At 40.3% G+C, this 22,793-nt stretch overlaps 2 protein-coding genes and 1 long non-coding RNA gene across 4 annotated transcripts in view; 1 reads left to right on the forward strand and 2 right to left on the reverse strand.

The window, feature by feature from the left end:
- Positions 1-5,083, reverse strand: part of LOC107989618 (uncharacterized) — a 41,664-nt gene extending 36,581 nt beyond the window's left edge. Inside the window, exons 1-2 of one of the 2 annotated variants that reach the window (XR_001761194.2) lie at positions 3,235-5,083; positions 2,565-2,654 (exon numbers count right to left, since the gene is read on the reverse strand). This is a non-coding gene — a long non-coding RNA (uncharacterized LOC107989618). Of the gene's footprint in view, positions 1-2,564; positions 2,655-2,726; positions 2,854-3,234 lie in introns of those variants that run through there. The other variant, XR_003051932.1, reaches the window with a different exon arrangement.
- LOC103391097 (ubiquitin-conjugating enzyme E2 D3-like) lies at positions 2,810-7,780 on the forward strand. Its single transcript, XM_008327233.3, has 7 exons — positions 2,810-3,205; positions 5,090-5,153; positions 5,261-5,292; positions 5,471-5,548; positions 5,726-5,831; positions 6,004-6,097; positions 7,194-7,780. The coding sequence occupies exons 1-7, from the start codon at positions 3,182-3,184 to the stop codon at positions 7,237-7,239; spliced, it is 444 nt and encodes a 147-aa protein (XP_008325455.1). The 5' UTR covers positions 2,810-3,181; the 3' UTR covers positions 7,240-7,780.
- A 70-nt stretch (positions 7,781-7,850) lies between these two features.
- nfkb1 (nuclear factor of kappa light polypeptide gene enhancer in B-cells 1) lies at positions 7,851-22,787 on the reverse strand. The gene is made up of 24 exons (XM_025063059.1): positions 22,481-22,787; positions 20,826-20,872; positions 20,607-20,691; positions 18,455-18,495; positions 17,970-18,068; positions 13,805-13,956; positions 13,537-13,700; positions 13,275-13,433; positions 13,064-13,168; positions 12,781-12,872; positions 12,473-12,611; positions 12,054-12,200; positions 11,851-11,964; positions 11,596-11,739; positions 11,316-11,445; positions 11,116-11,230; positions 10,811-11,012; positions 10,516-10,685; positions 10,312-10,414; positions 9,432-9,562; positions 9,250-9,319; positions 9,000-9,163; positions 8,794-8,914; positions 7,851-8,713 (listed from the first exon to the last, which is right to left on the reverse strand). The coding sequence occupies exons 2-24, from the start codon at positions 20,862-20,864 to the stop codon at positions 8,616-8,618; spliced, it is 2,784 nt and encodes a 927-aa protein (XP_024918827.1). The 5' UTR covers positions 20,865-20,872; positions 22,481-22,787; the 3' UTR covers positions 7,851-8,615.
- Between the last annotated feature and the right edge of the window lie 6 nt (positions 22,788-22,793).

The raw sequence follows: 22,793 nt of genomic DNA on the forward strand, positions 1-22,793 counted from the left end.
ACTTTGTAAGAACACTTTACAGCAAGGGAATCATGGATCCCCAGTCAATCTTTCCATATGGAGTTTGCATGGGTTTTTAATGGGGGGTCCCATTTCCTCCTACAGCCCAAAACAAGGCTCATTGGAAGATGAAATGTATCATATCCTCATTAACCATAGGTACAAATGTGAGGGTGAATGGGTTTGTGACCTACCCTGCCCTCGCCTGTTGAGACCTGGAATTGGCTAAAAAGCTATAAGCTATAAGTATTAAGCTATAAGCTAGAGCTAAAGCTATAAGTAGAAAATTAACTTGTAGAACTTGTTTTTCATGAACTAAAGCTTATCCTGACCATTTACAGATAAAATTAGCTATAAACTTTACTAAAATCAATAAGTAATGTCTGTACATATTTGCTTTCAGGTGTCTAGAGAAGTGATACAGACACTAGAAACACAGTTTAGGTCTTGATTTAACTGGCTAGTTCAAAAATTCAAATAAAAAAGAAAAGACTACATCACAAAGCCATTCTTGTACACTATATTATACTCTAAAAGTTTACTTTTATCTACATCTCCAGGTGAGTTAATGTTAAATGAGAGCTCAAACTGCATTAAAAAAGTTTTTTTTTTTTTTAAACCTGGCAGTGTAGACTCTGTACTTGACAGTCTGGGCTCTGGTCTTGGACTTGCATTGAACTCGACTAAGGTGGTCTGAGTCTGCACTGAGCAGCTGTCTCACACTCTGTCTTTTTCTTTTTCTTTACATCAGGGACAAAGTCAGGAGTGTTTCAACCTCATCCAGCTGTAAGTGTGTGTGTGTCTGTGTGTCTGTCACCTCAGGGCATTTTGTCACTTAAAGGAGGGACATGTGGCTGATCAGTTTTCCCTCCTTCTCCTCCCCCTGCAGAGCTGCAGTGCTTCAAAGGCCGGATGAGCAGATTAGAGGTCAACGCCGGCTCAGGACTAAACTGATTTAGGAAGGTTTTAGTCTTCACTCTGAAATCCATCCTTCTTTGTTTTGGTTTCACCGCCTCGCCACCTTGCATCCCCTTTAATTCGTTTCTCTCTGCTTCACTGAGCGACTGTGTGAGGGCCTCAGCAGAGGACACTGGCCCATCCTCAAGGTATCAGACAACACAGTGTAACATTGCACGTAATTTATGTCCGACTCTCACTTCACTCTGTTCCCCTTTATTCTGTTAAAGTCTGTTTGACAAGAGTCTAGTCTGCTAGTGGGACTCAAATTGACCTTTGAGGTGAAAAAACTGAAAAGGACAAACCTCTGCTGCCCCCTAACGCACACTCACAACATCACAGCTGACATTACACTTCAAATGAGAGGTACAAAACAAATTTGTTTTAATAATACAAAAAAGAATTGCTGTGCGGCTACTCTGAAATAAAAAATGGAGAAATTGAGTACTGTAAAAGTTATACTCTGTAATCATTTGTTTTACAGTATAATAAAGTATCCTAACATAATTTATGGCAAATACTTCCCTAATTAAAGTGGAATGATTTACATAGAGTGAGCTTGAATTCACTTTAATATAGTATAAAAATAATCTATTACTCTATACCAAATGATTTGGACACATTGTGCCAAGTTTCTGGTGTTGCTTTTAACTTTAAATTTTGAGGAAGCGGATGAACCGTGACCTGTAGGCCTCTACTGCCTCCTGCTGTTCACGAACGTTCATCATACATTTTCTTGCAGATGGGATTTTGTATTTATGAGACTTGAAGTATAAATGCCGTTCATAAATTCTCCCGGAAAAATCAAAGATATTTTGAAGTGGCTAATAAGATGTCAATTTTCCATGAGCTCACTTTAATGATAGCCTATGTATATTTTTTATTGAACAATATAATGTAATACTTCATTCATAATCAGACTTGTTCTAGTTTCAACAAAACAAAATGGATACCTCTGAGAAAGAAAAAATACTCAAGCTATAAACCAATTTAGACCTTCACACAAAATAATTCAAATTAAATAATGCAAACCACAGTTTTTACTTTCAACTGATATAATGGATAGTCTTCTTGTTTATGAAGAAAGCCATTGTTAAAATCCTTGTTAGGTAGAAATTCATAGTGGTTAGGGTTTTTAACTAGTGAGTTACTTTAAACTTTTTTCACCCTGTTCCACCATCACTGAATCCCGGTTAGACTCCGGTCAGATCCTTATGTACAACTAGAGGGAGCTCAAATACCATCAGTAGTACATATACCCTAGCTTGAGAACCACAGCTCTGGATTATTTGTTTTATAGCCACATAAATAAAGCAACTCTCAACCATAACCACTATAAGAAAGCATATACAATGGCTGCAAAATCAGTAGAGAAACATTGAAAACTGCAGCTTTTACCAACACTAAATATAATGGGCAGCCAGGGTGGAAAAATGTGTAAGAGCTTTTACAGAGCTTTTGGTAGCTGAAATTGCAGCTCACAATAGAAATCTTTGAACAAATACATTTGACATCATTTTATGTATATTTAAGGCACATTAAGAAAGTGAAGTGAGTGAATAATTAAAATAAACAAATTACACAATTATTTGAAAAGTTTTACTCACGGTGTAATGAACACAGTCAGTGTGGTTATGGTCTTCGGGTCCCACAATTTCATATGCAGGCGGTGTTATTCTTGTGACTTTGTAGAGGGGCTGGGGAAAAAAAACAACTTTAGAAACTAGTTTATTTGACAAGTTTAGAATAGAAGGTGCTTCAAAACCAACTCGGGGGGTCTTTCAGAGAGCTTTTGCCCTAGTGTCTCCATGCAGCGTGACGCGGCCCTGCCGTTTTATTGCTTTGCTGTGTTTCTTCTGTTCTGGGGCGGAGTGAGACCTCATGTTCCCGGTGCTCTGACAGACAGCTGGCTGCTGACTGTGTGTGTGACTGTGTTTTTAACGGAAGACATTTTGAGCCGCTGCCGTGTACTCGCTGCTATCGCCGGCCCGACGCTACAGATACTTCACGCACAAAAATACTTTGCAGTTACAAGTAAAAACTGTATCGTTTGAACAACACCCCCTGTGTGTTTGTTCGTTTCTGGCCCAGCTACTTAGCTTAGCGCATCAGAAGCTAAAGCTATTCTAGATGCTAGTAAGTTAGCATCAGCCTGCTAGCTGACCCTCCTCCTCCTTCTTCACCTCCTCTTCCTCGACTCACAGCGGCTCCTTCAACAAACACAATGGCGCTAAAACGAATTTCGAAGGTGAGCAAAATTAGTTTGAAAGTCCTTACATTTTTTTATCACCGCCTGTTGTTTGGTGCCCGTGTGGTATTAGCACGTTAGCAGTTAGCGTAAACTGCTGCTGCCTTCACAGCTGCTGCCGATGACAAGAGAACAACAGACACCGAATTAAATTCTCCTGTCACGATTGGTATTAAGAACACAATCGTTGTATACATAATAAAGTAAAGAGATTTAGATATTATGGATTTCTGGTAAACAGTCAAATGTTCCACTAGCTTTGTACCTGTTTAAAATGTCAGAATGTTACCAAAACATGTTACTGACATAAAAACAATTAGAGCATTAGCCTCAAGAAGTGCGACTCGATGAAATGTTGCCATTTTATAATCATTTTTATTTGTGTAATTACAGTTTTGATTAGTTGTCATTTGATCAGTTAAATGCAGAAAACTACGTTTCCAAATTCTAGAATTATGACATCGTCAAATGTCTTTTGTTTGTCTACAAACAAGAGAAAACCAGAATACATTCACATATGGAAAGCTGAATATTTTTCAAATATTAAAATGTATGTCAGTTACATACATTCATTTTTAAAAATGGCAAAGCTATAGTTTAGATTAATAATTTCAGCCAAACCATAAGGTCCTGTTCTGACATGAATAATAATAATTAATTACAACAATGTTCTCTAATGATAATTGTTTACGTCATTAACAATGCAAATGCACTACTATTATTATGAGTGATGTTAATTGCTTTATATGCAGCTCTGCACCAGTGTCAAATTCTATGATTATTTAACCACCCAGCTAAAGAACATCTCATTTTAATGGTAAAAATGTATTTTAAATGAACAATCCATCTTCTAGTAGGCTATTTGCAACTTTATAATAATAAAACGTATTACTTGCATTTCACCGACCAAGTGAATTATATTAAATAACCATCAATTCCAGTTCTGTGTCTTATAATACATGATACAATTCCTACAGGATTAACTGCTGTTAAATAAGGTTAGATTTTGTTTAGTGCTACTGTTTGAGTCTTGAACTTTCAGATCTGTCTCATTCTCACCTTTTACACTCTCATCTGGCCTGAAAGACGATCTGTGTCACATACCAGGGCATACGTCAATTTTGGCTTCAGGGAGACCTGTGGGATGGAAATACAAGCCTCCTCCCATAAGCAGCAGCGTGGTCATATCCTGAACTGTCCACTGACTCCCAGTAAAAATAGTCTTACTGCTGCTTACACATCAGTCTTGAGACTTTAGTCGCATTTGTGCTGTGTTCATTGACAGAGGGGAAACTTCAGGTTCAGGAGTTGTTTGTAGTCAAATTATTCCAGAGTTGTACTTCAGCAATGGTTTTGCTCCTGCTTTGAGTTTATTAATGTAAGAGCTGCATATTATAGTATGTCTTTTAAACAAAATGCATAGTAAAATATATTCCAGAGTTCTAATTCAACAAAGACCAGATGAAACAGATAAGTAGAAGTTACACATTATAGAAAGCTATCAATGTTAAATGCCTTGCTTTCATTTAGCATCAGAGTTAGCCACACAGCCTTTGGTCTTCACCGGTCCTAAACCTTATTAAAATGAGAAGGGTTACACCAAGAACGGCATCTAATGTAAAAACAGTGCCAAACATCACTGTGCAGATCACCCACTGTGGAGGCTGCTGAAGAATAGAGCAGCTGAAAGTCATTCATCTTATTATTATTTTGCAGCGTCAGCTGTTTGGTGCATCGTACTGTTGTGAATTGACTTAATAAACTGGTGAAGTCATGAGTCACTGCCGGCAAAGTAACAAAAGAGAAAAAATTGGATGCTGTTTTAAATCTAGAAGAATGGATTATAAGACGTGCAAATTAACCATTAACCTGGTTTACTTGCAGGAGCTCACTGATCTGTCCAGAGATCCTCCCACTCAGTGCTCAGCTGGACCAGTCGGTGACGACAGTGAGTCTTTTTATTCTTCCAGTTTTTTTTTTCCCCCACACAGGTGTTCGACCAGTACATTTTCTTTTTGTCCTTTGGCTTCATTAACATTTTGTTTCCCTCTGCAGTGTTTCATTGGCAAGCTACTATAATGGGGCCTGTAAGTATCAGCGCTCTGCAGTGTTGTTGCTTATTTACTAACGGAGTCATATGACAGTAAAGACTTTACTTAATCCATGCAAGTTTTGTTTGTAACTGCAGTTAATTAAGACACACAATATTGATGAGCCTATTTAAATGTAGCCCCTGATTAATTAGACATTGTTTTTCTGCTTCAGTCTGACAGTCCGTACCAAGGCGGCGTATTTTTCCTCACTATTCATTTTCCTACAGATTATCCCTTCAAACCTCCTAAGGTCAGTGAATGCCACGTCACTGTGTTGTTGAGTTGTAACATGTTAAAAGTGGACAAACAGCATGCATGACCTACTTTGAAAGCTGCAGGGCTGTGTTTCTAGCAGCAACAAACACAAAAATAATGACTGATGTAATGAGACTTTGAGGTAACACACTGTGTTTTTGTTTTCCAACAGGTTGCCTTTACAACCAGAATTTATCATCCAAATATCAACAGTAATGGCAGCATCTGTCTGGATATTTTGAGATCACAGTGGTCCCCAGCGTTAACCATCTCTAAAGGTGAGAAACAAGCTGAACACATTGGTGCTCTACTAAATCCAGTCAACACACTTTGCTTTGCAGATGACGATACATTTTACATTCAAGCTGAACAGCTGTTTTTAGACCATGTTTCAGAGTTCTACATAATTTCTGCCACTTTTCAAAGTCTCCTCTGTTTTTCTCTCTTCAGTCCTTTTGTCCATTTGTTCTCTGTTATGTGACCCGAACCCTGACGACCCGTTAGTACCAGAGATCGCCCGTATCTATAAGACAGATCCTGGCAAGTGAGTTCAGACCACTACATCAAACACACACCCACACACACAATCATATTGGGCCCCTCAGAATCTGCAGCACCAAGTTATTGGTGTCACACCATTTCTATCCCAAGGTAGCAGCCAGAAAGAAAACAGAAAGAAAGTAAGAAAATATCTGAATTGTTTAACTCAGGTCTGCTCCTCATTGACCTTAGGTATAACAAACTAGCCAGGGAGTGGACAGAGAAGTACGCCATGTTGTGAGGGTAAGACAAGGAAAGTGAAGCTCAGCTGAGTCGATGGTTGCTGCTCAACACCGCCGCTCTTTGAAAGCATGGCTGCGTAAACGTACAAACACACACGGCTGTTCTTTTAACTGCATGAAAAAACACTGCAGTTGTGATTGTCACGCTTTGGGGATCTGAGTGCGTGACTCTGAACACATTAGTCACCACAACTGACTGGTTTGTTGACACTAATAAATAGTTTTAGGGTAAAATTTCAGTTTCTCTAAAATGTGGATGTTTGCGAGTCAGTGTGGACTGCAGTGGGAGCGGCCCTTGCAGTTAGAAATGTTTTCCAGTTACTGACAGACTCAATGTCAGTGGACAGTAACTAAAAAAAGAGAAAAAAAGCCAATTTAACTGTATTTTACATCTTGTGTATGACAGTTAAAGAATATCAGATATAAAAATAACAAAGATGCGCAGAGAGCAGTGCGCTCTTGTGATACCTTTGGCAGTGTGATTCAATGCCAGCTAAGGGTTTCAAACACCAGCAGAATATTGGAAAGTTTTGCCTGATATATTATTGTAAGTATGGTTTGTTTGTTGGTGCATTTAGAAAAAAAAATGACGTTGTAGTATAGCTGGTTCAGCAACTCCTAGAGTACAGTGATGTTAGTGAACAGACAGCACAAACAGGTAACCATTGATGAACACAAACTGACAGGTTTTTTTCAAAGGTTAACTACTAAATGTTTTTCCTCACCATATCAATTCTAAAGGATAGAGATTTTTTTTTGTGCCACAATACACCAACTGTGAGTGTGTGCAGCATGGCATCAACCCGCCTGACCTTCAACAACCTGACATTCTGCTGATTTCTCTTTTCTCGCCCACAGGTACAACAAGACAGCTCAGGAATGGACCCGTAAATACGCCATGTGACCCCGCCCTCTTCCACCTTTTCTTCACTTACTGCTGGAATAAACTGTTTTGAGTTTTCTCATTTGACCACATCCCCTCCCCTTCATGCCCCTGCAGACGATAACATTTATTTGTTTACTTTCTTTTGCCCCCATCTCCTATTCCCACCCTTATTATTTTTAATTTGAAATGTTTTTTGTTTCGTGGCGGCGAGGTGTGAAGGTGCCAACGCTCAAAGCCGAATAAAGACGAACTGTTACATAAACACAGCGCTGCAGGAAGAGATCAATATATTAGTCAATAATTTAATGCATGTCAGTGGTCGGGTTTGTGTGCTGCTCACAATAAAGACAGGTGGCGTTTTTGTTTTGTTTGTAGAAAAGTGAGGCGTTAGTTTGTCGATCAGCATCGACGCTGTTCTCTGCACTGACGATGGAACTGAATACCGATCGTTGATTGACTCATCGCTCTTTTTTTTTTTAATCCAAAAAAAATTGGAAAAAGTTGCTCATTGTATTTTTTTCATTCATTAAAAACATCTAAATAAATGTCATTAAACAGTTGCTGTGATGTCATTATTGTATAAGTAAGTCTTAGTCCTCATTTGAAATCAAAGGTGTGGGATGCATGTATAATTTATTAAAAAAGATTTTATTTAAAAATAACCAATGAAAGCTCATGTTAAACTGTACAGTGGCATAAATATGTGTTCAAACTGTTTCTTCCCACAATGCCTTTGGTTATGTTATTCTTCGGTGTGAAGGTTTCTGTTCAAACATCTGATAAAACATTTTTGAAGCGTTTGTTTCAGTGATGAGACAAAACAGTAAGATATTACTGTCAAACTGAAGGAGCTAAATATAAGAATATGTCCCCCATGTATTTTGTCTGAAAAAGTCCAAACAGAGTTTTTCAAGGTCATTGGGAAAAAAACTCAATTGTTTTTTTTGACAATCATCCACAGCACCAATGTCTTTGGAACAGGATGTCCCCACAGCAGAGAATAGGAAGTTGTTGACCAGATGCCCTCAGACTGAATACAAACATACCAATGAGGGAAGGACTGTCCGAGTGGACAACAGTGGACGAAATATCTTTAATTATTGACCCTATGTCCAAAATGTGGACTAGCTGTTCTCTGACTGGACAAGATGTCCTTAAATATGTGACGTATGCAAAAAGGACAGAATGAGAAAGTGGATGAGATGTCTTCAAGAGTGCGTTGAGTAGACTGTCCTTAGCGTGGATGGAAAATCCATGGTACTAAACTCTCAGGTAAGTTTTGCTGAAACATTTCTTAGCTCCGGCAGAGGTCAGCACTGAAAACCCTTTTTCAGTTTGAGATTAAAAATGGTTAAAAACCTTCAGTGATTGGATGATGAGAACCAACCAGACAGTTAGGCTGTAGAAAGCTCAACCCCGCTATCACAGACACCACTATCGATGCGAACGTCCGCCTTAATGTCCTGAAACTGGAGGAGCCGATAATCTTTATCTGCAAAGAGATTGAAACCCAGCTGTCATGGTGGTGCAGTTACAGACTTAGTTTTCCTGAGGATGATGTCATCCGCTTACCTGGTGTTTTGGATTCCTCTACAGTGGAGCCTTGCAACGTCTCCTCTAGAATGCTTAGAGCTCTGCACTTCCCAGCTAACCTCAGTGCAGCTAGTAGATCACTGACTGTCCCTCCTGAGACCTGCAGGACGATGACAAAGACAGGACAGTGTCAGGTTTGTGTTTGTTTGTGTCTGTGTTTGAAAGTGTGTGTCTGCACATGTGACCTCGTAGCTGTCCAGCAGGGTTTTGGAAGGGGACGGACTTAATTTGAAAGCTGTGTTGAGGATCCCAAGACCCAGACTGTGAGCCAACTTTTCCCAGCATCCTTCACTCTCCAAAGCATGGCACACCTTCTCCTTAACCTTTGCATCGAGGCTTGACAAATCACCTAAACACACACAACCACAAACAAACACAGTTGGCCTCCAATGTGGTGAGTACAGGGCCAAAGGTGATGGTAGACGATGCTCGTACCTTTTGGGAGATCTATGACACTTGAGCATGTGTGTGGTTCGTACTCTTTTCCGTTAAGAAGTTCCAGTACCTAAAAGAACACACATTTACCTCAAATTTCTGACAAAGAGACCTGAAAATAATATTTATGTGGAAAATGTTTGAAAAAAACATTAAGGACAAAAATGAGGCATGCGGCCTACCTGTGTGGTGGCTGCCATGTTGAGTGGAGTAGTTCCTGGGACATAGCCTTCATCTTCCTCCTCCTCATCAAAGAGCTCGGACTCCTCTTTGAAGAACAAGGGCTCACAGTTTTCCTTATGTGGGTCGGCACCTGACAATCACACTAGCTTTAGATACAGTTCTAATGTCCAAATCTATCCATGCTACTTTAACACTCAAATATCCATGTTGCTCATGCACATGTTACTTTGTGCAACACTGGCTCCGTCTGGCATATTTACCAGTGTTAACATGCAGCTCCAACAAAAGTTTGCTCACATTCATTATCTCACTGACTGACTAAGTGAGCATGTAAGGCTAATAATGCATTGCTAACATAAATAAACCTTGATCCTGATTCACCAGTTTTGCTAAACCTTTTTTTAACTCTGGTAAAGTTTATTCACCACTGGTAGTGACAGACAGTAGTATAGCAAGGGTGTGTATTGGCAAGAATCTGGTGATATGATACACATTACAATACAGGGGCAATGATACAATATACTGCAATACTATAGGCTTAGCAAAATAATGTTAAAGTAATTTAAACAATTGTAGGAAAACTGTCAGCGCAGTAAACACACAACGCTGTTACATGCTTAACCTCAGGTTACTAAAACAGTAATAGAGGACATTTATTTGTAATCGCTTGAGAAGAAATAAAAGCGAAATAAAATGAACCAACGGCATGAACATTTGCATGTTAATTGTTAATAAAAATCGATACAGTGTAGTAGAATATCAATACGGTGTCATAAAAAAAATAATGCGATATTTCAGTGTAAGGATACTTTCTTACACCCCTGCATTTGTCTGTGTAAACACGTGATCTGTCAGTTTACCATTCACGTTGTCTCCTACCTGCTGCCATGAGAAGGGCGGTAAGTTTAGCAGAACCTCGCCCTGCAGCGATGTGAAGGGGTGTGGAGCCATTAAAAGTGCAACAGTCCACATCAGCATTTCCCTGTGAACAGCAAAAAAAAAAAAAAGAGAAAAAAAAAAGGTCACTGATTATTGTCAGTTAAAAATACTGCCATAAACCACCTGTAGTCTTTGCTCTGATACCTCTAGCAGCAGACACCCTGCCAGCGACACATTGTCGGTCTCTGTGGCGAGGTGGAGCGCAGTCCGACCACAGCTGCGCTCCTGAGCCTCCACGTCAGCTCCACTCTCTAGCAGCTCCCGCAGAGAATTCAACTGATTGGCCATGACAGCCAGGTGGATAGCACACATGCCTGGATACCACGGGCACAAGTTAAGGTTCCCCGAGTCTGTTGTTATGCTGCTGCTACATTTTGTTAACATGGCTGTTGCATACTTGTCATGTAATAATTGTAATCTGTAAAAGGTTGTTGTGTACCTGCAGTGTTGTTCTGCTCCATCACTCTCCTCACATCTTGGTGTTGGAGTAAGAACATGACCATCCCCCCTGCCTCCTGCTGTGATGCCAGGTGGAGCACTGTGTTGCCGTTGCGATCTGTCAGGGTTGGGTCAGCCCCCGCCATCAACAGCGCCTCTACTGCTTCCTTTTGCTGTGTGATTACCGCCAGGTGTAAAGGAGTCTGGGACAATGGAGGGCAGGGTCAGAGACACTGTTAACAGGCTTTGTCTCCAGAGACAGGACAGACTGGATGAGGATCATGTTGCTGCCTCTGCTGCACTGACCTGGTACAGGTGGTTTCTCATATTGAGAACTTCCTCTCCAGGCAAAGCCAAGACTACCTGAGTCAGACTCTGCAGCGCCTCCTGCTGGCTGTGGATGATGGCCAGGTGAAGCCCGCTACATCCAAAACCAACAGGACAAAAGGTTACACAATGGGGTTTAGAGTTGTGTATGTGTTTTTGTGTGTTTGTGTAGTACTGACGTGTCTCCGTCCTCATCTTGTGCTTTCATTAGGGGGCGCTGTGGAGTCAGCAGGTATGCTGGGTCACCTGTCACAGAGTACTGAAACAGAGCGACCAACTGTTTGCTGGTCATCTCATCCAACTCTTCATCTGCAGGAAATGGACACATGTACATGGTGTACTATTGAACATGGTGTACTACAGCATGTATACTAGCATTGTAAAACTATACAAGTATAGTAGTTTCTAATACACTGTTCAATATGACTATTACAAACTTCTACTTTGATGTAATATTACCTGCATCTGGTTCCAAATCTGTTTTGACTCCAACCTCCTTCATCCTCTCCTCCACCGTCTGACCTGAGGCTCCTAGCACAGCACCAGCCCCAGAGTCATCGTCTTCATCGTCATTGTCATCGTCTGAATCATCACGCTGACAGACTGGAACACAGTTTTTATTCTTTAGTTTGAGAGATTTTTTACAAATATGTTAGAGGAGAAAAGATCTGTGATTATTTATTAATATTCCTCATATGTAGTGTACGTCCCCACCGTGTTTCATGCCTCCCGCTCCTCCTCCCAGACCTGCTGAGTATCCCGTGGAGAAGCCACCACCTCCTCCTCCCCCGCCACCATAATTATATGTAGTAAAACCCTGGAAGTAACCTGGAGGAGAGAAGGAAACAAAAGCTGATGCCTCTGGTGACGCTCCTACTCTTCACCATGTCTGAAAGTGATAGTCAAATAAATATTACCTCCTACTGAAGAACCTGGTCCTCCTCCTCCTCCTGATGTTGGTCCTCCTCCGCCTCCTCTGTAAAGACCTCCTCCTGCACCATGACCACTAAAGTCATGGAAATTTGGCAGCGTCTTCTGCCTTTTCCTCTGAACCTCCTCCTTGTCTGATCACACAGGTTCATAGGGTAAACATATCATCCTGGTCTTTTTATAGTAATCAATTCAAACCAAAAAGCAAATGCGAAGATAAAACTGCCACATGCATTTGTTTCTAACGTAAAGTCACCCAGCCCGACATGAAACACATTTAGTCCTGACAGCTCTGACCTCAACTAACTTAGTAGAGCAAAAGTTTATTCATTTGCTAATGTAAAAAAAGAATACAAACATGGCATCATTTTGGAACTGTACATGTGGGTGGAGCTACCTGACTCACCTATGATCTGGGGGTGATAAGTGAAGGGTTTGGGTTCGCTGGTTTCATTATCTGACTTTCTCTTCAGTTGGACAAACACTGGTGTCGGTCTCAGAAGATTCTGGTCACGATACTTTGGAGTTTTGAAGACAATGGCAAACTAATAAAAAAATAAAATGAATCACTTTATAAATATTTTGTACATGTATTTATATATATACAAATACACACATCGAATATTTAAAGTACAGATATTTATTACATTACTTTTAACTTACTTTCTTTTAACTATAACTTAAGTCAGTCCCAACTATGGCAAAAGAACTGACCTGTCTATGAACATCTGTGGGTGAGAAATCACCAAGAGCCTCCCAGATCATCCCTGACTCATCTTCTTCATAAAATCGTACCTGGATATCATCTGAAAGAGACAGATGGACAATGGATTAAGTTAAGGCCTAAACAATACTTCAACACAGAAAGGAATAATAATAATATACATCATATGGAGTGTATACAGACAATCCAGCAGGTGGAGCCGTGGCGGGATGTCTAATATAACAGACAGTTACTGTGTCTAATGTGGGTGTAGACTGATGCAACTCAACTCACCTTTCTGTACTTTGTCACAGAGCAGATAAACTTCCTCTCCCCCTGTCACACAGCCTGCAGTTCGATCCATCCTCACAATCTTCAGGTTTGAAGCATTTGGAGCCTCTAAGGACGACAGAACAAAAGGGCAAAGGTCATCTGTACTGTAAGACAAGTACTATACTGAGATCATGCAACAATGCAGTGAGTGACAGTCTCAATTGGGACTCACTGCTGTCAAAGATGGGTTCTGACACGACCGGTTCCAGTCGTCTGGAGTAACCGCCATCACTGTCGAGAAGAAAGGCTGTGAACATGAGGCGGACCACACTGAGGTCCATCTCTTTGGCCTGAACGACAGCTGCGGTGCTGATGATGCTACGATGGTGGTCTGGAGACGCAGAGGGACAAAAACATAAGACAGCTTTCATGCCCCTGAAAAAGACCAAAAACTATAAAAACATGTTTGTCTTTACGCTCTGCTCAGGACTAACCATGGAGGTCTCGGGGAACTCGGACCTCCCCCTGCAGAGCGTCGATTTCAGGGTGAATGGCGACCCCAGAGTTGTATCCCATCCTAAATGCCTCTATCATTCTCTCCTCCAGAGTCTTGGCCACATTCTTTTTTGTTACATGTTCAATACCCAGGTTTGGAAAGCTGGCAAAAAAACCCAACCAAACAAAAAAACAAACATACTTGACAGTATTAAATATGTGTTGTTTATGTTTTGTCTGGTTTTTTATGCATGCATGTACATATACCTGACAGTGGAGTCTTTAGGCTGCATGTCAGCGACGCAGATCCCTTTGTCACACTGTTTCCCCACCAGACTGTGGGCGTGAAGCTGAGGGTGGGGAGTCAGTGCCGTCACAAGCTGGACTACCACCCGGGCCGGACCCTGGTAGTTACAGATCTGGAAAACACATACAGAAGGTGAGTATTTTCATTTGTGTACTCGCTAATACCGAGGACTGTCACAGATAGTCAGGGTTATAGAGGTGGCACAGTTCTGTATTCCCTGTAGCATGTGTGAGAGCGAGAGGTAGAGAAAGAGCCTAACCCACAGTGAGGACAGAGCAGTGTCACTGTATAGCATCAATTCAATGTTACAAAAAAAACACTGAACGTTTGCAACAAAATCTCAATAAAACGGTGATTGTACAGTGATGATTGTAGAAAAAGGAGAGACGGGGCTTAAGTGAAAACTAAGCATCCCTAACAGACTAACACTATAAAAACAGCAAAGTCAACAATAGAGACAGAAAGTCATGGTTACCCCACAGCACAGACGAGCTGCCTCAATGTTAGGTTATGTTGTGTTAAACTGCAGTTTTCAGACAGCACCACAAACAAATGATTCTGTTTGTGAAAGAGCGTAAGAGAAAGTAAGTAAAAAGATTTCCATTTTAACAGCTGGTTACGTAGCTACAAATCTGTTGCCTCGAGTTTTCTTTGGCTGAAAGTGAATTGTTGTCTGTGCAGTGCCAGTACTGATGTAATTATTAATCCTACTTTGTAAACAATGTCACAACCAACCATAAATTTTCAGTCATCAGTCACATGCGTTAGATGGAGGAAAAACTTTGTTCTTGTTTCTACTGTCTCTCTCTCTCTCTCGCCCCGTGGTTCTGCTTGCAGCAACGCTGCAACTGCAGTAGCAGTAGAAGTGCGAGCACACTTCCTCTTCCTAGTTCTGTGGGCTAATAGTGACAGAAAAGCAGAGTTCCTGGAAACACGCTGAGCCCCAGGCTTGGTTTCCTGACTGAAACAAATTCACAACAGTCATCAGTCACATGCGTTAGATGGAGGAAAAACTTTGTTCTTGTTTCTACTGTCTCTCTCTCTCTCTCGCCCCGTGGTTCTGCTTGCAGCAACGCTGCAACTGCAGTAGCAGTAGAAGTGCGAGCACACTTCCTCTTCCTAGTTCTGTGGGCTAATAGTGACAGAAAAGCAGAGTTCCTGGAAACACGCTGAGCCCCAGGCTTGGTTTCCTGACTGAAACAAATTCACAACCCTAACCTGAAGCTGTTTTTTTTTTTCTCCAGGCCTGTTGACGATTCCGAGTTAATCTCCGGTGTCAGGTGATGTGTGTGTGTTTATATTGACAGTTTGAAAAAACCTTTGAAAAATGACTCTAATCAAGTTGGGTTCTCTGTACTTAAAATATAGAAAATAATAATATGTTGGTATAAAAAAAAAGTTAATGCAAAGGTCCACAGAGGAGGCAGAACCCAAGCCATCTGTTTCCAAAATAATGAAGGAAAGTTGCACCAGTCCAGCGCACAGGTTTAGAACAAAAGGTAATTCTCACTTGCCAGCAAAATGTTAAGCTGTGCTTCTTTTGTAAAGCCATTCCTTTCATGAGGATGCCGATAAGGTCAAATCAAATCTATATGTTCACAGAGATTTCTTTCTTTACAGATTAAAGTGAAGTCGGGCTGGTGACAACCAATCAGGAAGTGGATATTAAAGAAAACCGGGTCATCTTTTTTATTCGTTCTCATCTCTTTCTGTCTCCACTGAAATGCTTCGGGGGTTATAATCAGAAATGGAGTCAACAGCATTAACACACCTTTGGTTCAGGCTGTGGCAACGTGTTCTGTCATACAGAGCTGTGAGGACGTAGCATCACACCCGTCACTGTTGTCAAAGTTTGCTTCCGCATGTTCTGACCAAACCAGACGTGTTGGGAAATTCCCAAATTCCTACTGCGGAGCAACATTTTCCCGCAAATAAAAAAAAAAAGTTTTGCAGTACGATGAAGGTTTCAGATGCGCCCCACAACACTAGACAAATTTCCTAATGCTTGTTACCGTAACCTTTGTTTCATGATCCAAGAAAAGAAAAAAAACGTCAACTAAATCTAGAATTTCCCACCAAAGATAAGAAGTTAAGATAAGATAAAAAGTACATTTTAGGTACTTGATTCTTTTTTATACATGATGAACCTGCACATGCACGTTTTTATTGTTGTCAGATGTAAAATCAGGAAATAAAAGGGATGAGCGAGGAGGAAAAAAAAAAAAAATCACATTCAGGTCTTTGTGTGAATGTTGAGCCTGCAGAGTGGGAAACCCCCTTCACATCTGGTAGGAGCGGTGGGAAGACAAGAATCAGTGTGACTCAATAATTGAGAATATTATTTAAAACAATTCTGTAGTTCAAAAAAAAAAATTAATTATTTGTAAAAAAAAACAACAACAAAATAGTTACATAAAATAAATGACTTGTTAGCTACTAATCTTTTATCTTATCACTGTCATATATTGTGTGAGTGAAAAAGTCTTCCACTGAAACTGTAGTTGCAGAAGCTTTTTGTCTGTCTTTGTCTGTCATTGTTAGCTTTATGACAAAATAAATGGTTTTTGATATAAGGAAAGTGAACTACTTGTCATTGTGACACAGCATACCACTGTACACAACAAAATGCGACTTCTGCTTTTAACCCATCACCAAAGTGAACAGTGGGCAGCTTTATGCACCCAGGAGCAGTGTGTGGGGACAGTGCCATGCTCACCAACTTCACAGCTGGTGGACTCAAACCTGAAGCCTTCCGGACCCAAGTCCGGTTCCTTAACCACTAAGCCACCACTGCCCCACTGTACATCCACATTTGGGAAATGCAGATATGCTGTTAACAGGCTGCCCCTAGCAAGCACCAAGCATGTGGTTCCTCTGGGAATCAAACCCAGGATTCTCTGCTCTCTGCTTCCGAGGCCTGCATGCTAACCGCTACACAATGGAACCAACTATGACAAAGTGATTCAAACACATCATATATGTCAGAAGGTTCTGGTATCTTTGTACCTCTTGGAAATCTTATGAGCCTGTCTTGATGTAATTGGTGAATCACTTTTTTATTGTCTGCCTGTTGGTAAACAGAATAACTGTTTGACCGGTTTTTAAGGAGGATTCGATCAAGTTCATTGATGAGAACATTTTATTTTGTTTTTGGGGTTTTTTTTTCCTCTGATTTTGTAGGCGTAAATACTTCCAATGAAGTGAAATAAAAAAAAAAAATAATATCAATATTCAATCCTCCTCCACAGAGATCTGAGCAATGACTGTTTGATGTCCCACATCACAGAGTTTCTACAGAAGCATTAAAGAGTTGGCAGGTTCCGACTCGTCGACGCACATTAACACATACACACGCCTCCGCTGTGTTTCATGTCTTTTGGGAATTTTTCTCCCAACACCCACATGTGATCAGAGGATGTGTTGTTGCATCACAACAGGAAGGAACTGGGTTTTAGGACAAGACACGATTACAGCGAAAGAGAAGGCAGAATCAAACAGCAGAGACACCCACTCTGCAGAAACAAACCCAGAGAAGCAAAACATGAAAAAATCTGCAACTGTTCGAAGCTCAGAGGCAACGTGTGATAGCTGATGTTGTACTTCTTCTTTCTGTGTATACATTTTTTACTCTGAGGAATGATACTGCGTGGCTAAGTAAAATAAACGTATGTTTGTTGGTTTGTTATCAGTCAGCAGGTAAGTGTAACAATCCTCCTAGTGCTTCACGTGACAATGGGACAGTAAAGTCTTCATATGTTGCAGGGAAAACATTAGTAGTGCCACATACAGTACCTCTCACTCATTGACCCAAAGCGACACATATTACATAAATAACATCAAGATGTCGTGTGTATATTGTGTGTTAACGAGGAAAAAATCCTTACTTAAATTCCAACTTTCAAAGTAAAATAAAAACAAAATAAAACAGAGATATTTTGTCACTCTGAGAAGTTTGTATGATAAGGCAGTAAATGCAGATAATCCAAAAGAAACCCTGATGTGACAGGGTTAGAAACAGACAAAATATCTATACATGATTTTTACATGAGTGTATTTAGAGACATTAGCTCCATTAAGAACAGATGGAGTGAAAATGTCAGACAGGGAAACAGGGAAAGCCGCTACCTTGACGCTGGGGTACGTCTTCCTATTCTTCTCACTGGAAGCCCCAGGAAGTCCGCCATGAGATGGACCTTCACAACCATATCTGAACCTGAAACCCCGCTGAGAGGGACAGAGACAGAGAGAAAATTTGTTTTTTGGGAAGAATCTAAAATAAAATGATATTATTTAATATGATTGGATTATGGGAGGGATGCAGGTTTGAATCCTGCTCTGGCTTCTACCCAGGGTTTTCACAAAATGTTTTTGTGTTTGGATGCATCTGTAAAGTTTAGCTACAAGAAGGATTACTTTAATGTAAAAACAATCTCAATTACAGTGAGCTATTCTATATCCATCTTTTTGTATTGAATAAATTAAGCAGTTAGAATAAAAGCTAATGCTTAATATGATCATAAGAGTTTAACGACAACTATTTCCTGTTAGCTTTAGCTTCCTATACAAAATAACAAAAAACAAAAAGCTGTCAAATCCCAGTTGAATCTCACCTGCTTTGGCTGCTCCAGGATCTGTAGAAATGGCCCATCTCCTGGAAACACACAAACACAAAGAGTAGCAGTAGAGTTAAAATCATCCTGACAGAGCATGGAGCTGCTAACATGTACCTGGTTCACGCTGGATATTATCATTCAAGTGTTTTTTAATACCACTGAAAAATACAGATGTAGGTGTAGTACCACCACTGGCCAGTAGGCTAAAGAAAAACTGGTGTCATGATTGCCCACAAAACAATCTGTAGTTTATTCAACAGAATAACTAAAGAAATGTTGAAATAAGATTGAGTCAACTTGGATAAAGATTGTGGAGCTCAGGAAGTTGGTCTTACAGCCTGGACTGCAGTCCTATCTGGACCCAAAACTGTAAATGATGAAATGTGGAGGTTTGTTATAATTTGTTGAACGATTTTATTTTATCATGCAGAGATTCTTGGTTTTCAAAAGGAAGTGTCCTTTAACTGCCAATAACATCCCTGCATACTGACACGAAGACAAACTTGACTCTCTTTGAGTGAGACACAGCACGACACAGAATAAAGAAGAGAGGATAATGAAAAAGAGTCTTTCCAAACCAAAACGGACAAAAATTACATGTTAGTTCTCTGAGAAGTCGACTTTAAATCCGGGGCACTATAAAGCACCACCATGAGACAAAACACAGTACCCTCTGGATTTACCAGTGAGAGCAGAGAAAATAGCAATTTACTGGCACAACATTGTCTCTCCAAACCTGAGATGCAAGTTTTCAGACACTAGTTTATTTGTTCTTCTGAAATGACTTCATTTAAAATCTTTATTTGAGCAGAAAAACACAAGGTTAGTTTTATTTTTTTTTTACTATAGTTGAGAAAACTCTTTGTATTTGACAGGTTAAAATCCACTTACTGATCACTGATCGATCGATTGATTGTTACTGACATTGTATTGAGCTTTTTTAACCTTTTTCCACAGATTGAACCTCAGAAGAAATGGTCCATATTTCTATACTAACATGGACAGCAGGTCAACAACATTAATTAAAAACAAATCACAATGATAACAGCTGTCAGCTCCCTAAGCCACACCATCTTACACTTCTAGTGTTTTTTTCTTAACGTGGCCATCATTCAAAATTTCCAGACACTAAAATCTGTATGTCAATCTTCATATGTCAGTTGTATTAGTCTGAAACAATGGAGAAGTCTGACTGAGTACTACTAGTGATTTCATGACAATGTGCAGCTCCATCGCCCAAAGAGGGAAGTGAGAGCAGAGAGCGAGAGCGAGACAAACACCCCCCCGAAACTCTTCTTTCATTTTACACTTAAAATATAAACAATGTGAACGCCTGGGTTTTTTTTTTTTTTAGGTGAAAAGTGAAAGTTCTCTTTCCGTTGTTCTACTCGTCTTCCTCCTCTTGGAGGAAGACAGACAAAAAGCTTCTGACTTTTTCACTCACACAATATATGACAGTGATAAGATAAAAGATTAGTAGCTAACAAAAGCAAATATCTGTTGTAAAAAAAATGCCTGGTAAGTCTTGGTTGAAAAAAGGTCTAATCTATTTTACTGTTGGACAACATTTACAAAAAAGGGGCTGACATTTGTAGCCTCTCTCTTCCCTAAGGAAAGTGGAAAGTGAACTACTTGTCATTGTGACACAGCACATCACTGCACAAAACCAAATGTGACCTCTGCTTTTAACCCATCACCAAAGTGAACAATGGGCAGCTTTAAGCGCCCAGGGAGCAGTGTGTGAGGACGGTGCCATGCTCAGAGCACCTCAGTGGTAACTTGGCAGCTGGTAGACTTGAACCTGAAGCCTTCCAGACCCAAGTCTGCTTCCTTAACCACTATGCCACAACTGCCCCTAAAATATTGACTCTCACAACAACATTGTTAGCTTTATTCCCATCATCACAAACAAGATCACAAGATCACCCATCATCACAAAAGTTGTTGTTGAATTGCTGCCTCCTGTGGATATTTTGTGTAAATGACCTGAATCTAAATGAAGAATTTCACACACAAAAAGGACATTAGACCACCAGTTGATGGAGGCAGCAGCAAGTCATTAGCTCCTGTATGCTGATGTGTACATCAAATCATTTTCCCTCCATCTCTTAACAGACTTTGGTGAGGTAGGTGTCTGGTACCAACTCACCTGCCCTTAGAGACGATGTGGTCTGAGTCATGGTTGGGAAATGTGTGAAATCCCACGAGGGATCCATCATGATGTTGTCAAATATCTGCATGAAGAGAACGGAAATACAACTTAGAATGAACACGAAACCATAAGTTTTGGGATGTTGAATATCTTATATTTTATATATTGCTCTGTGTAAGCAAGTGAGTCAGTATGTGAGCAAGTTATTATATGTACCTGGTTATTGGGGTGAAGGTAGTGGTCGTCTGCAGCCATGATGATGCCTGAAAAAAAAAACCCATGGGCGAAAAATGTAAATATCAACGTGGTAATAATCACAACTCCATCATAAATCCCTATGTCTGAACAGGACTAATCCATGTTAATGTATTCCAACATAACTGAAAATGAGTCTTTATTAGAACCTTTAGAAGTTTGGTAGCAGGCAAGCTCAATACTTTCCTACCCTTCGTCTATGGTTTAGAAAACCATGTCCATTTGTCTACAAAGAATTCTCTAGTTCCTAAGCAGCTTAGAAGCTATATCTATATTCTAGAGAATCATATAGAAACATCTTCAAGAAACGCTAGCTAAAAAATACTAGGTAGTCGAGGTCAACATTCAGCTAAGAACGCAGGGTGTGATCCTGAGCTCACCTCGTCTACATGCCAATGAGTCCCTGGGTTGAAAATGAGATGATGCCTTGCTGACTTAGAGGCTGCCTAACAGAACTTTCAAACTTGACCATGACCTGGATGACTGAGGATCTTCATAGACATGAGGCTGCTTGTGATTTATTTTTACAATCAAACAATGTTCTTTATTTATAATTCCATCCACCCTGACAAGACTCTACAAGAACCTTCTCCACACAATGAGGACTGTGATCTGCTGTGGTAAATCAGTGACACGTTCTTCCTAACGTGGATGTCTCTCTTCAGCAGATGGCATTTTATTTAATTATGATTTAATTTGTCTTTTTTTCCACCTCTATTGTATGTCAGATTTATTAAATGTATTATGATTAAAAATGAATCATAATTTTGCTTTTCTGCTTCAGCCATGTACAATGTCTACAGTCATTACCAAATGACGGATTATTTAATGTGACTTTTTGCTGATTAAAATTGCGCTGCTGTCAACACGCTTAAGCTCAGTCGCTAACATATCACAGGAAACCACACTGTTGTTATAAACGGGCAAATAAACGTGTAGTACATACATTCCCTTAGCAATACTAACGCAGCCAATGTCGCAATGGGGCGTCTTACAAGCTCACCGTTACCTGTAGGTGCTAACCAGGAGCTAATCCTCCACAGCGTAGGTTCCTTCCACACGATCCTTCATACATAAATAATTTTATTGAGGGTCCCCCACTACTCACTTTCAGGCCTTGCACTGAGCATGCATGTTCGTTATTATTAAAGTTTATTGGTTTCCTATATGTACTGACATGTGTTCAAAAGTGGTCGTAAACACACAAAGCGTAGTTTTTCCACACGTCGTCGCTCTTTCGCCTGCTACTGCACACAAAGCGTGTACGACGGTCGGGGGTAAATCCAGCGACAGAAGTCGCAAGCAAAGTAAAATCTGTTATAAATGTATTTAATTTATATAACTTAAAGTACCCCGAATAATTAGTACCGACTTTGTAAATGTATACACACAAATGTGAACGTGATTTTTTTACAACGCGCGGTTAATTGAGACATTGAGAATATGTAAGCCACCCTTTTTGGCTTGGTACTCAAAGTTACCTGGTTAATAAGGAAGTGTAACAAAGCGAGACTCTATGTGGTGTAGCGGTAAAAGCGGTGCCAGTGTTATTACGTTTCTGCATTGTGCAGCGCGTGTGGACCAGTGAGTATGTGATGTAATTAACGACTTCTTACCTGCTGAAAAGCGACGGCAGCAGTCTACACACGAGCTTTGATTGACAGGCTTCACTTGGTCATCTCGCCATGTTTCACACTGAGGCGTCTCAACAACAGCAGCACGTCGTGACGAAACAGCACCGCGTCATTACGAATACCGTTTTTTTAAGTAATGAAAAGAAAACAGCTAAACGAAGGATTAAAAATAGGTTATAATTTCCCTGCAAATAACTCCACAAAATACGAAAGAGTCCTGCAGGTGACACCAGGAGCGACTTTACACATTCATCAGGTTCACTTCCTTCCTCAATGGAATTTCCCTGTGACGTCA

The sequence above is a fragment of the Cynoglossus semilaevis genome, chromosome 15, assembly GCF_000523025.1.
Source record: "Cynoglossus semilaevis isolate Cse_v1.0 chromosome 15, Cse_v1.0, whole genome shotgun sequence".
NCBI classification, from domain to species: Eukaryota; Metazoa; Chordata; class Actinopteri; order Pleuronectiformes; family Cynoglossidae; genus Cynoglossus; species Cynoglossus semilaevis.

Excerpts from the sequence above, each read along its gene's own strand:
- nfkb1 (XM_025063059.1), bottom strand. The coding sequence starts at position 20,864 with ATGGCTGCAGACGACCACTACCTTCACCCCAATAACCAG. Across the intron at positions 18,496-20,606 it reads CACATCGTCTCTAAGGGCAG|GAGATGGGCCATTTCTACAG; the intron begins GTGAGTTGGTAC and ends GTGTGTTTCCAG. Across the intron at positions 12,612-12,780 it reads CCACAGATGTTCATAGACAG|TTTGCCATTGTCTTCAAAAC; the intron begins GTCAGTTCTTTT and ends TTTTTTTATTAG.
- LOC103391097 (XM_008327233.3), top strand. The coding sequence starts at position 3,182 with ATGGCGCTAAAACGAATTTCGAAG. Across the intron at positions 3,206-5,089 it reads CGCTAAAACGAATTTCGAAG|GAGCTCACTGATCTGTCCAG; the intron begins GTGAGCAAAATT and ends GTTTACTTGCAG. Across the intron at positions 5,832-6,003 it reads AGCGTTAACCATCTCTAAAG|TCCTTTTGTCCATTTGTTCT; the intron begins GTGAGAAACAAG and ends TTCTCTCTTCAG.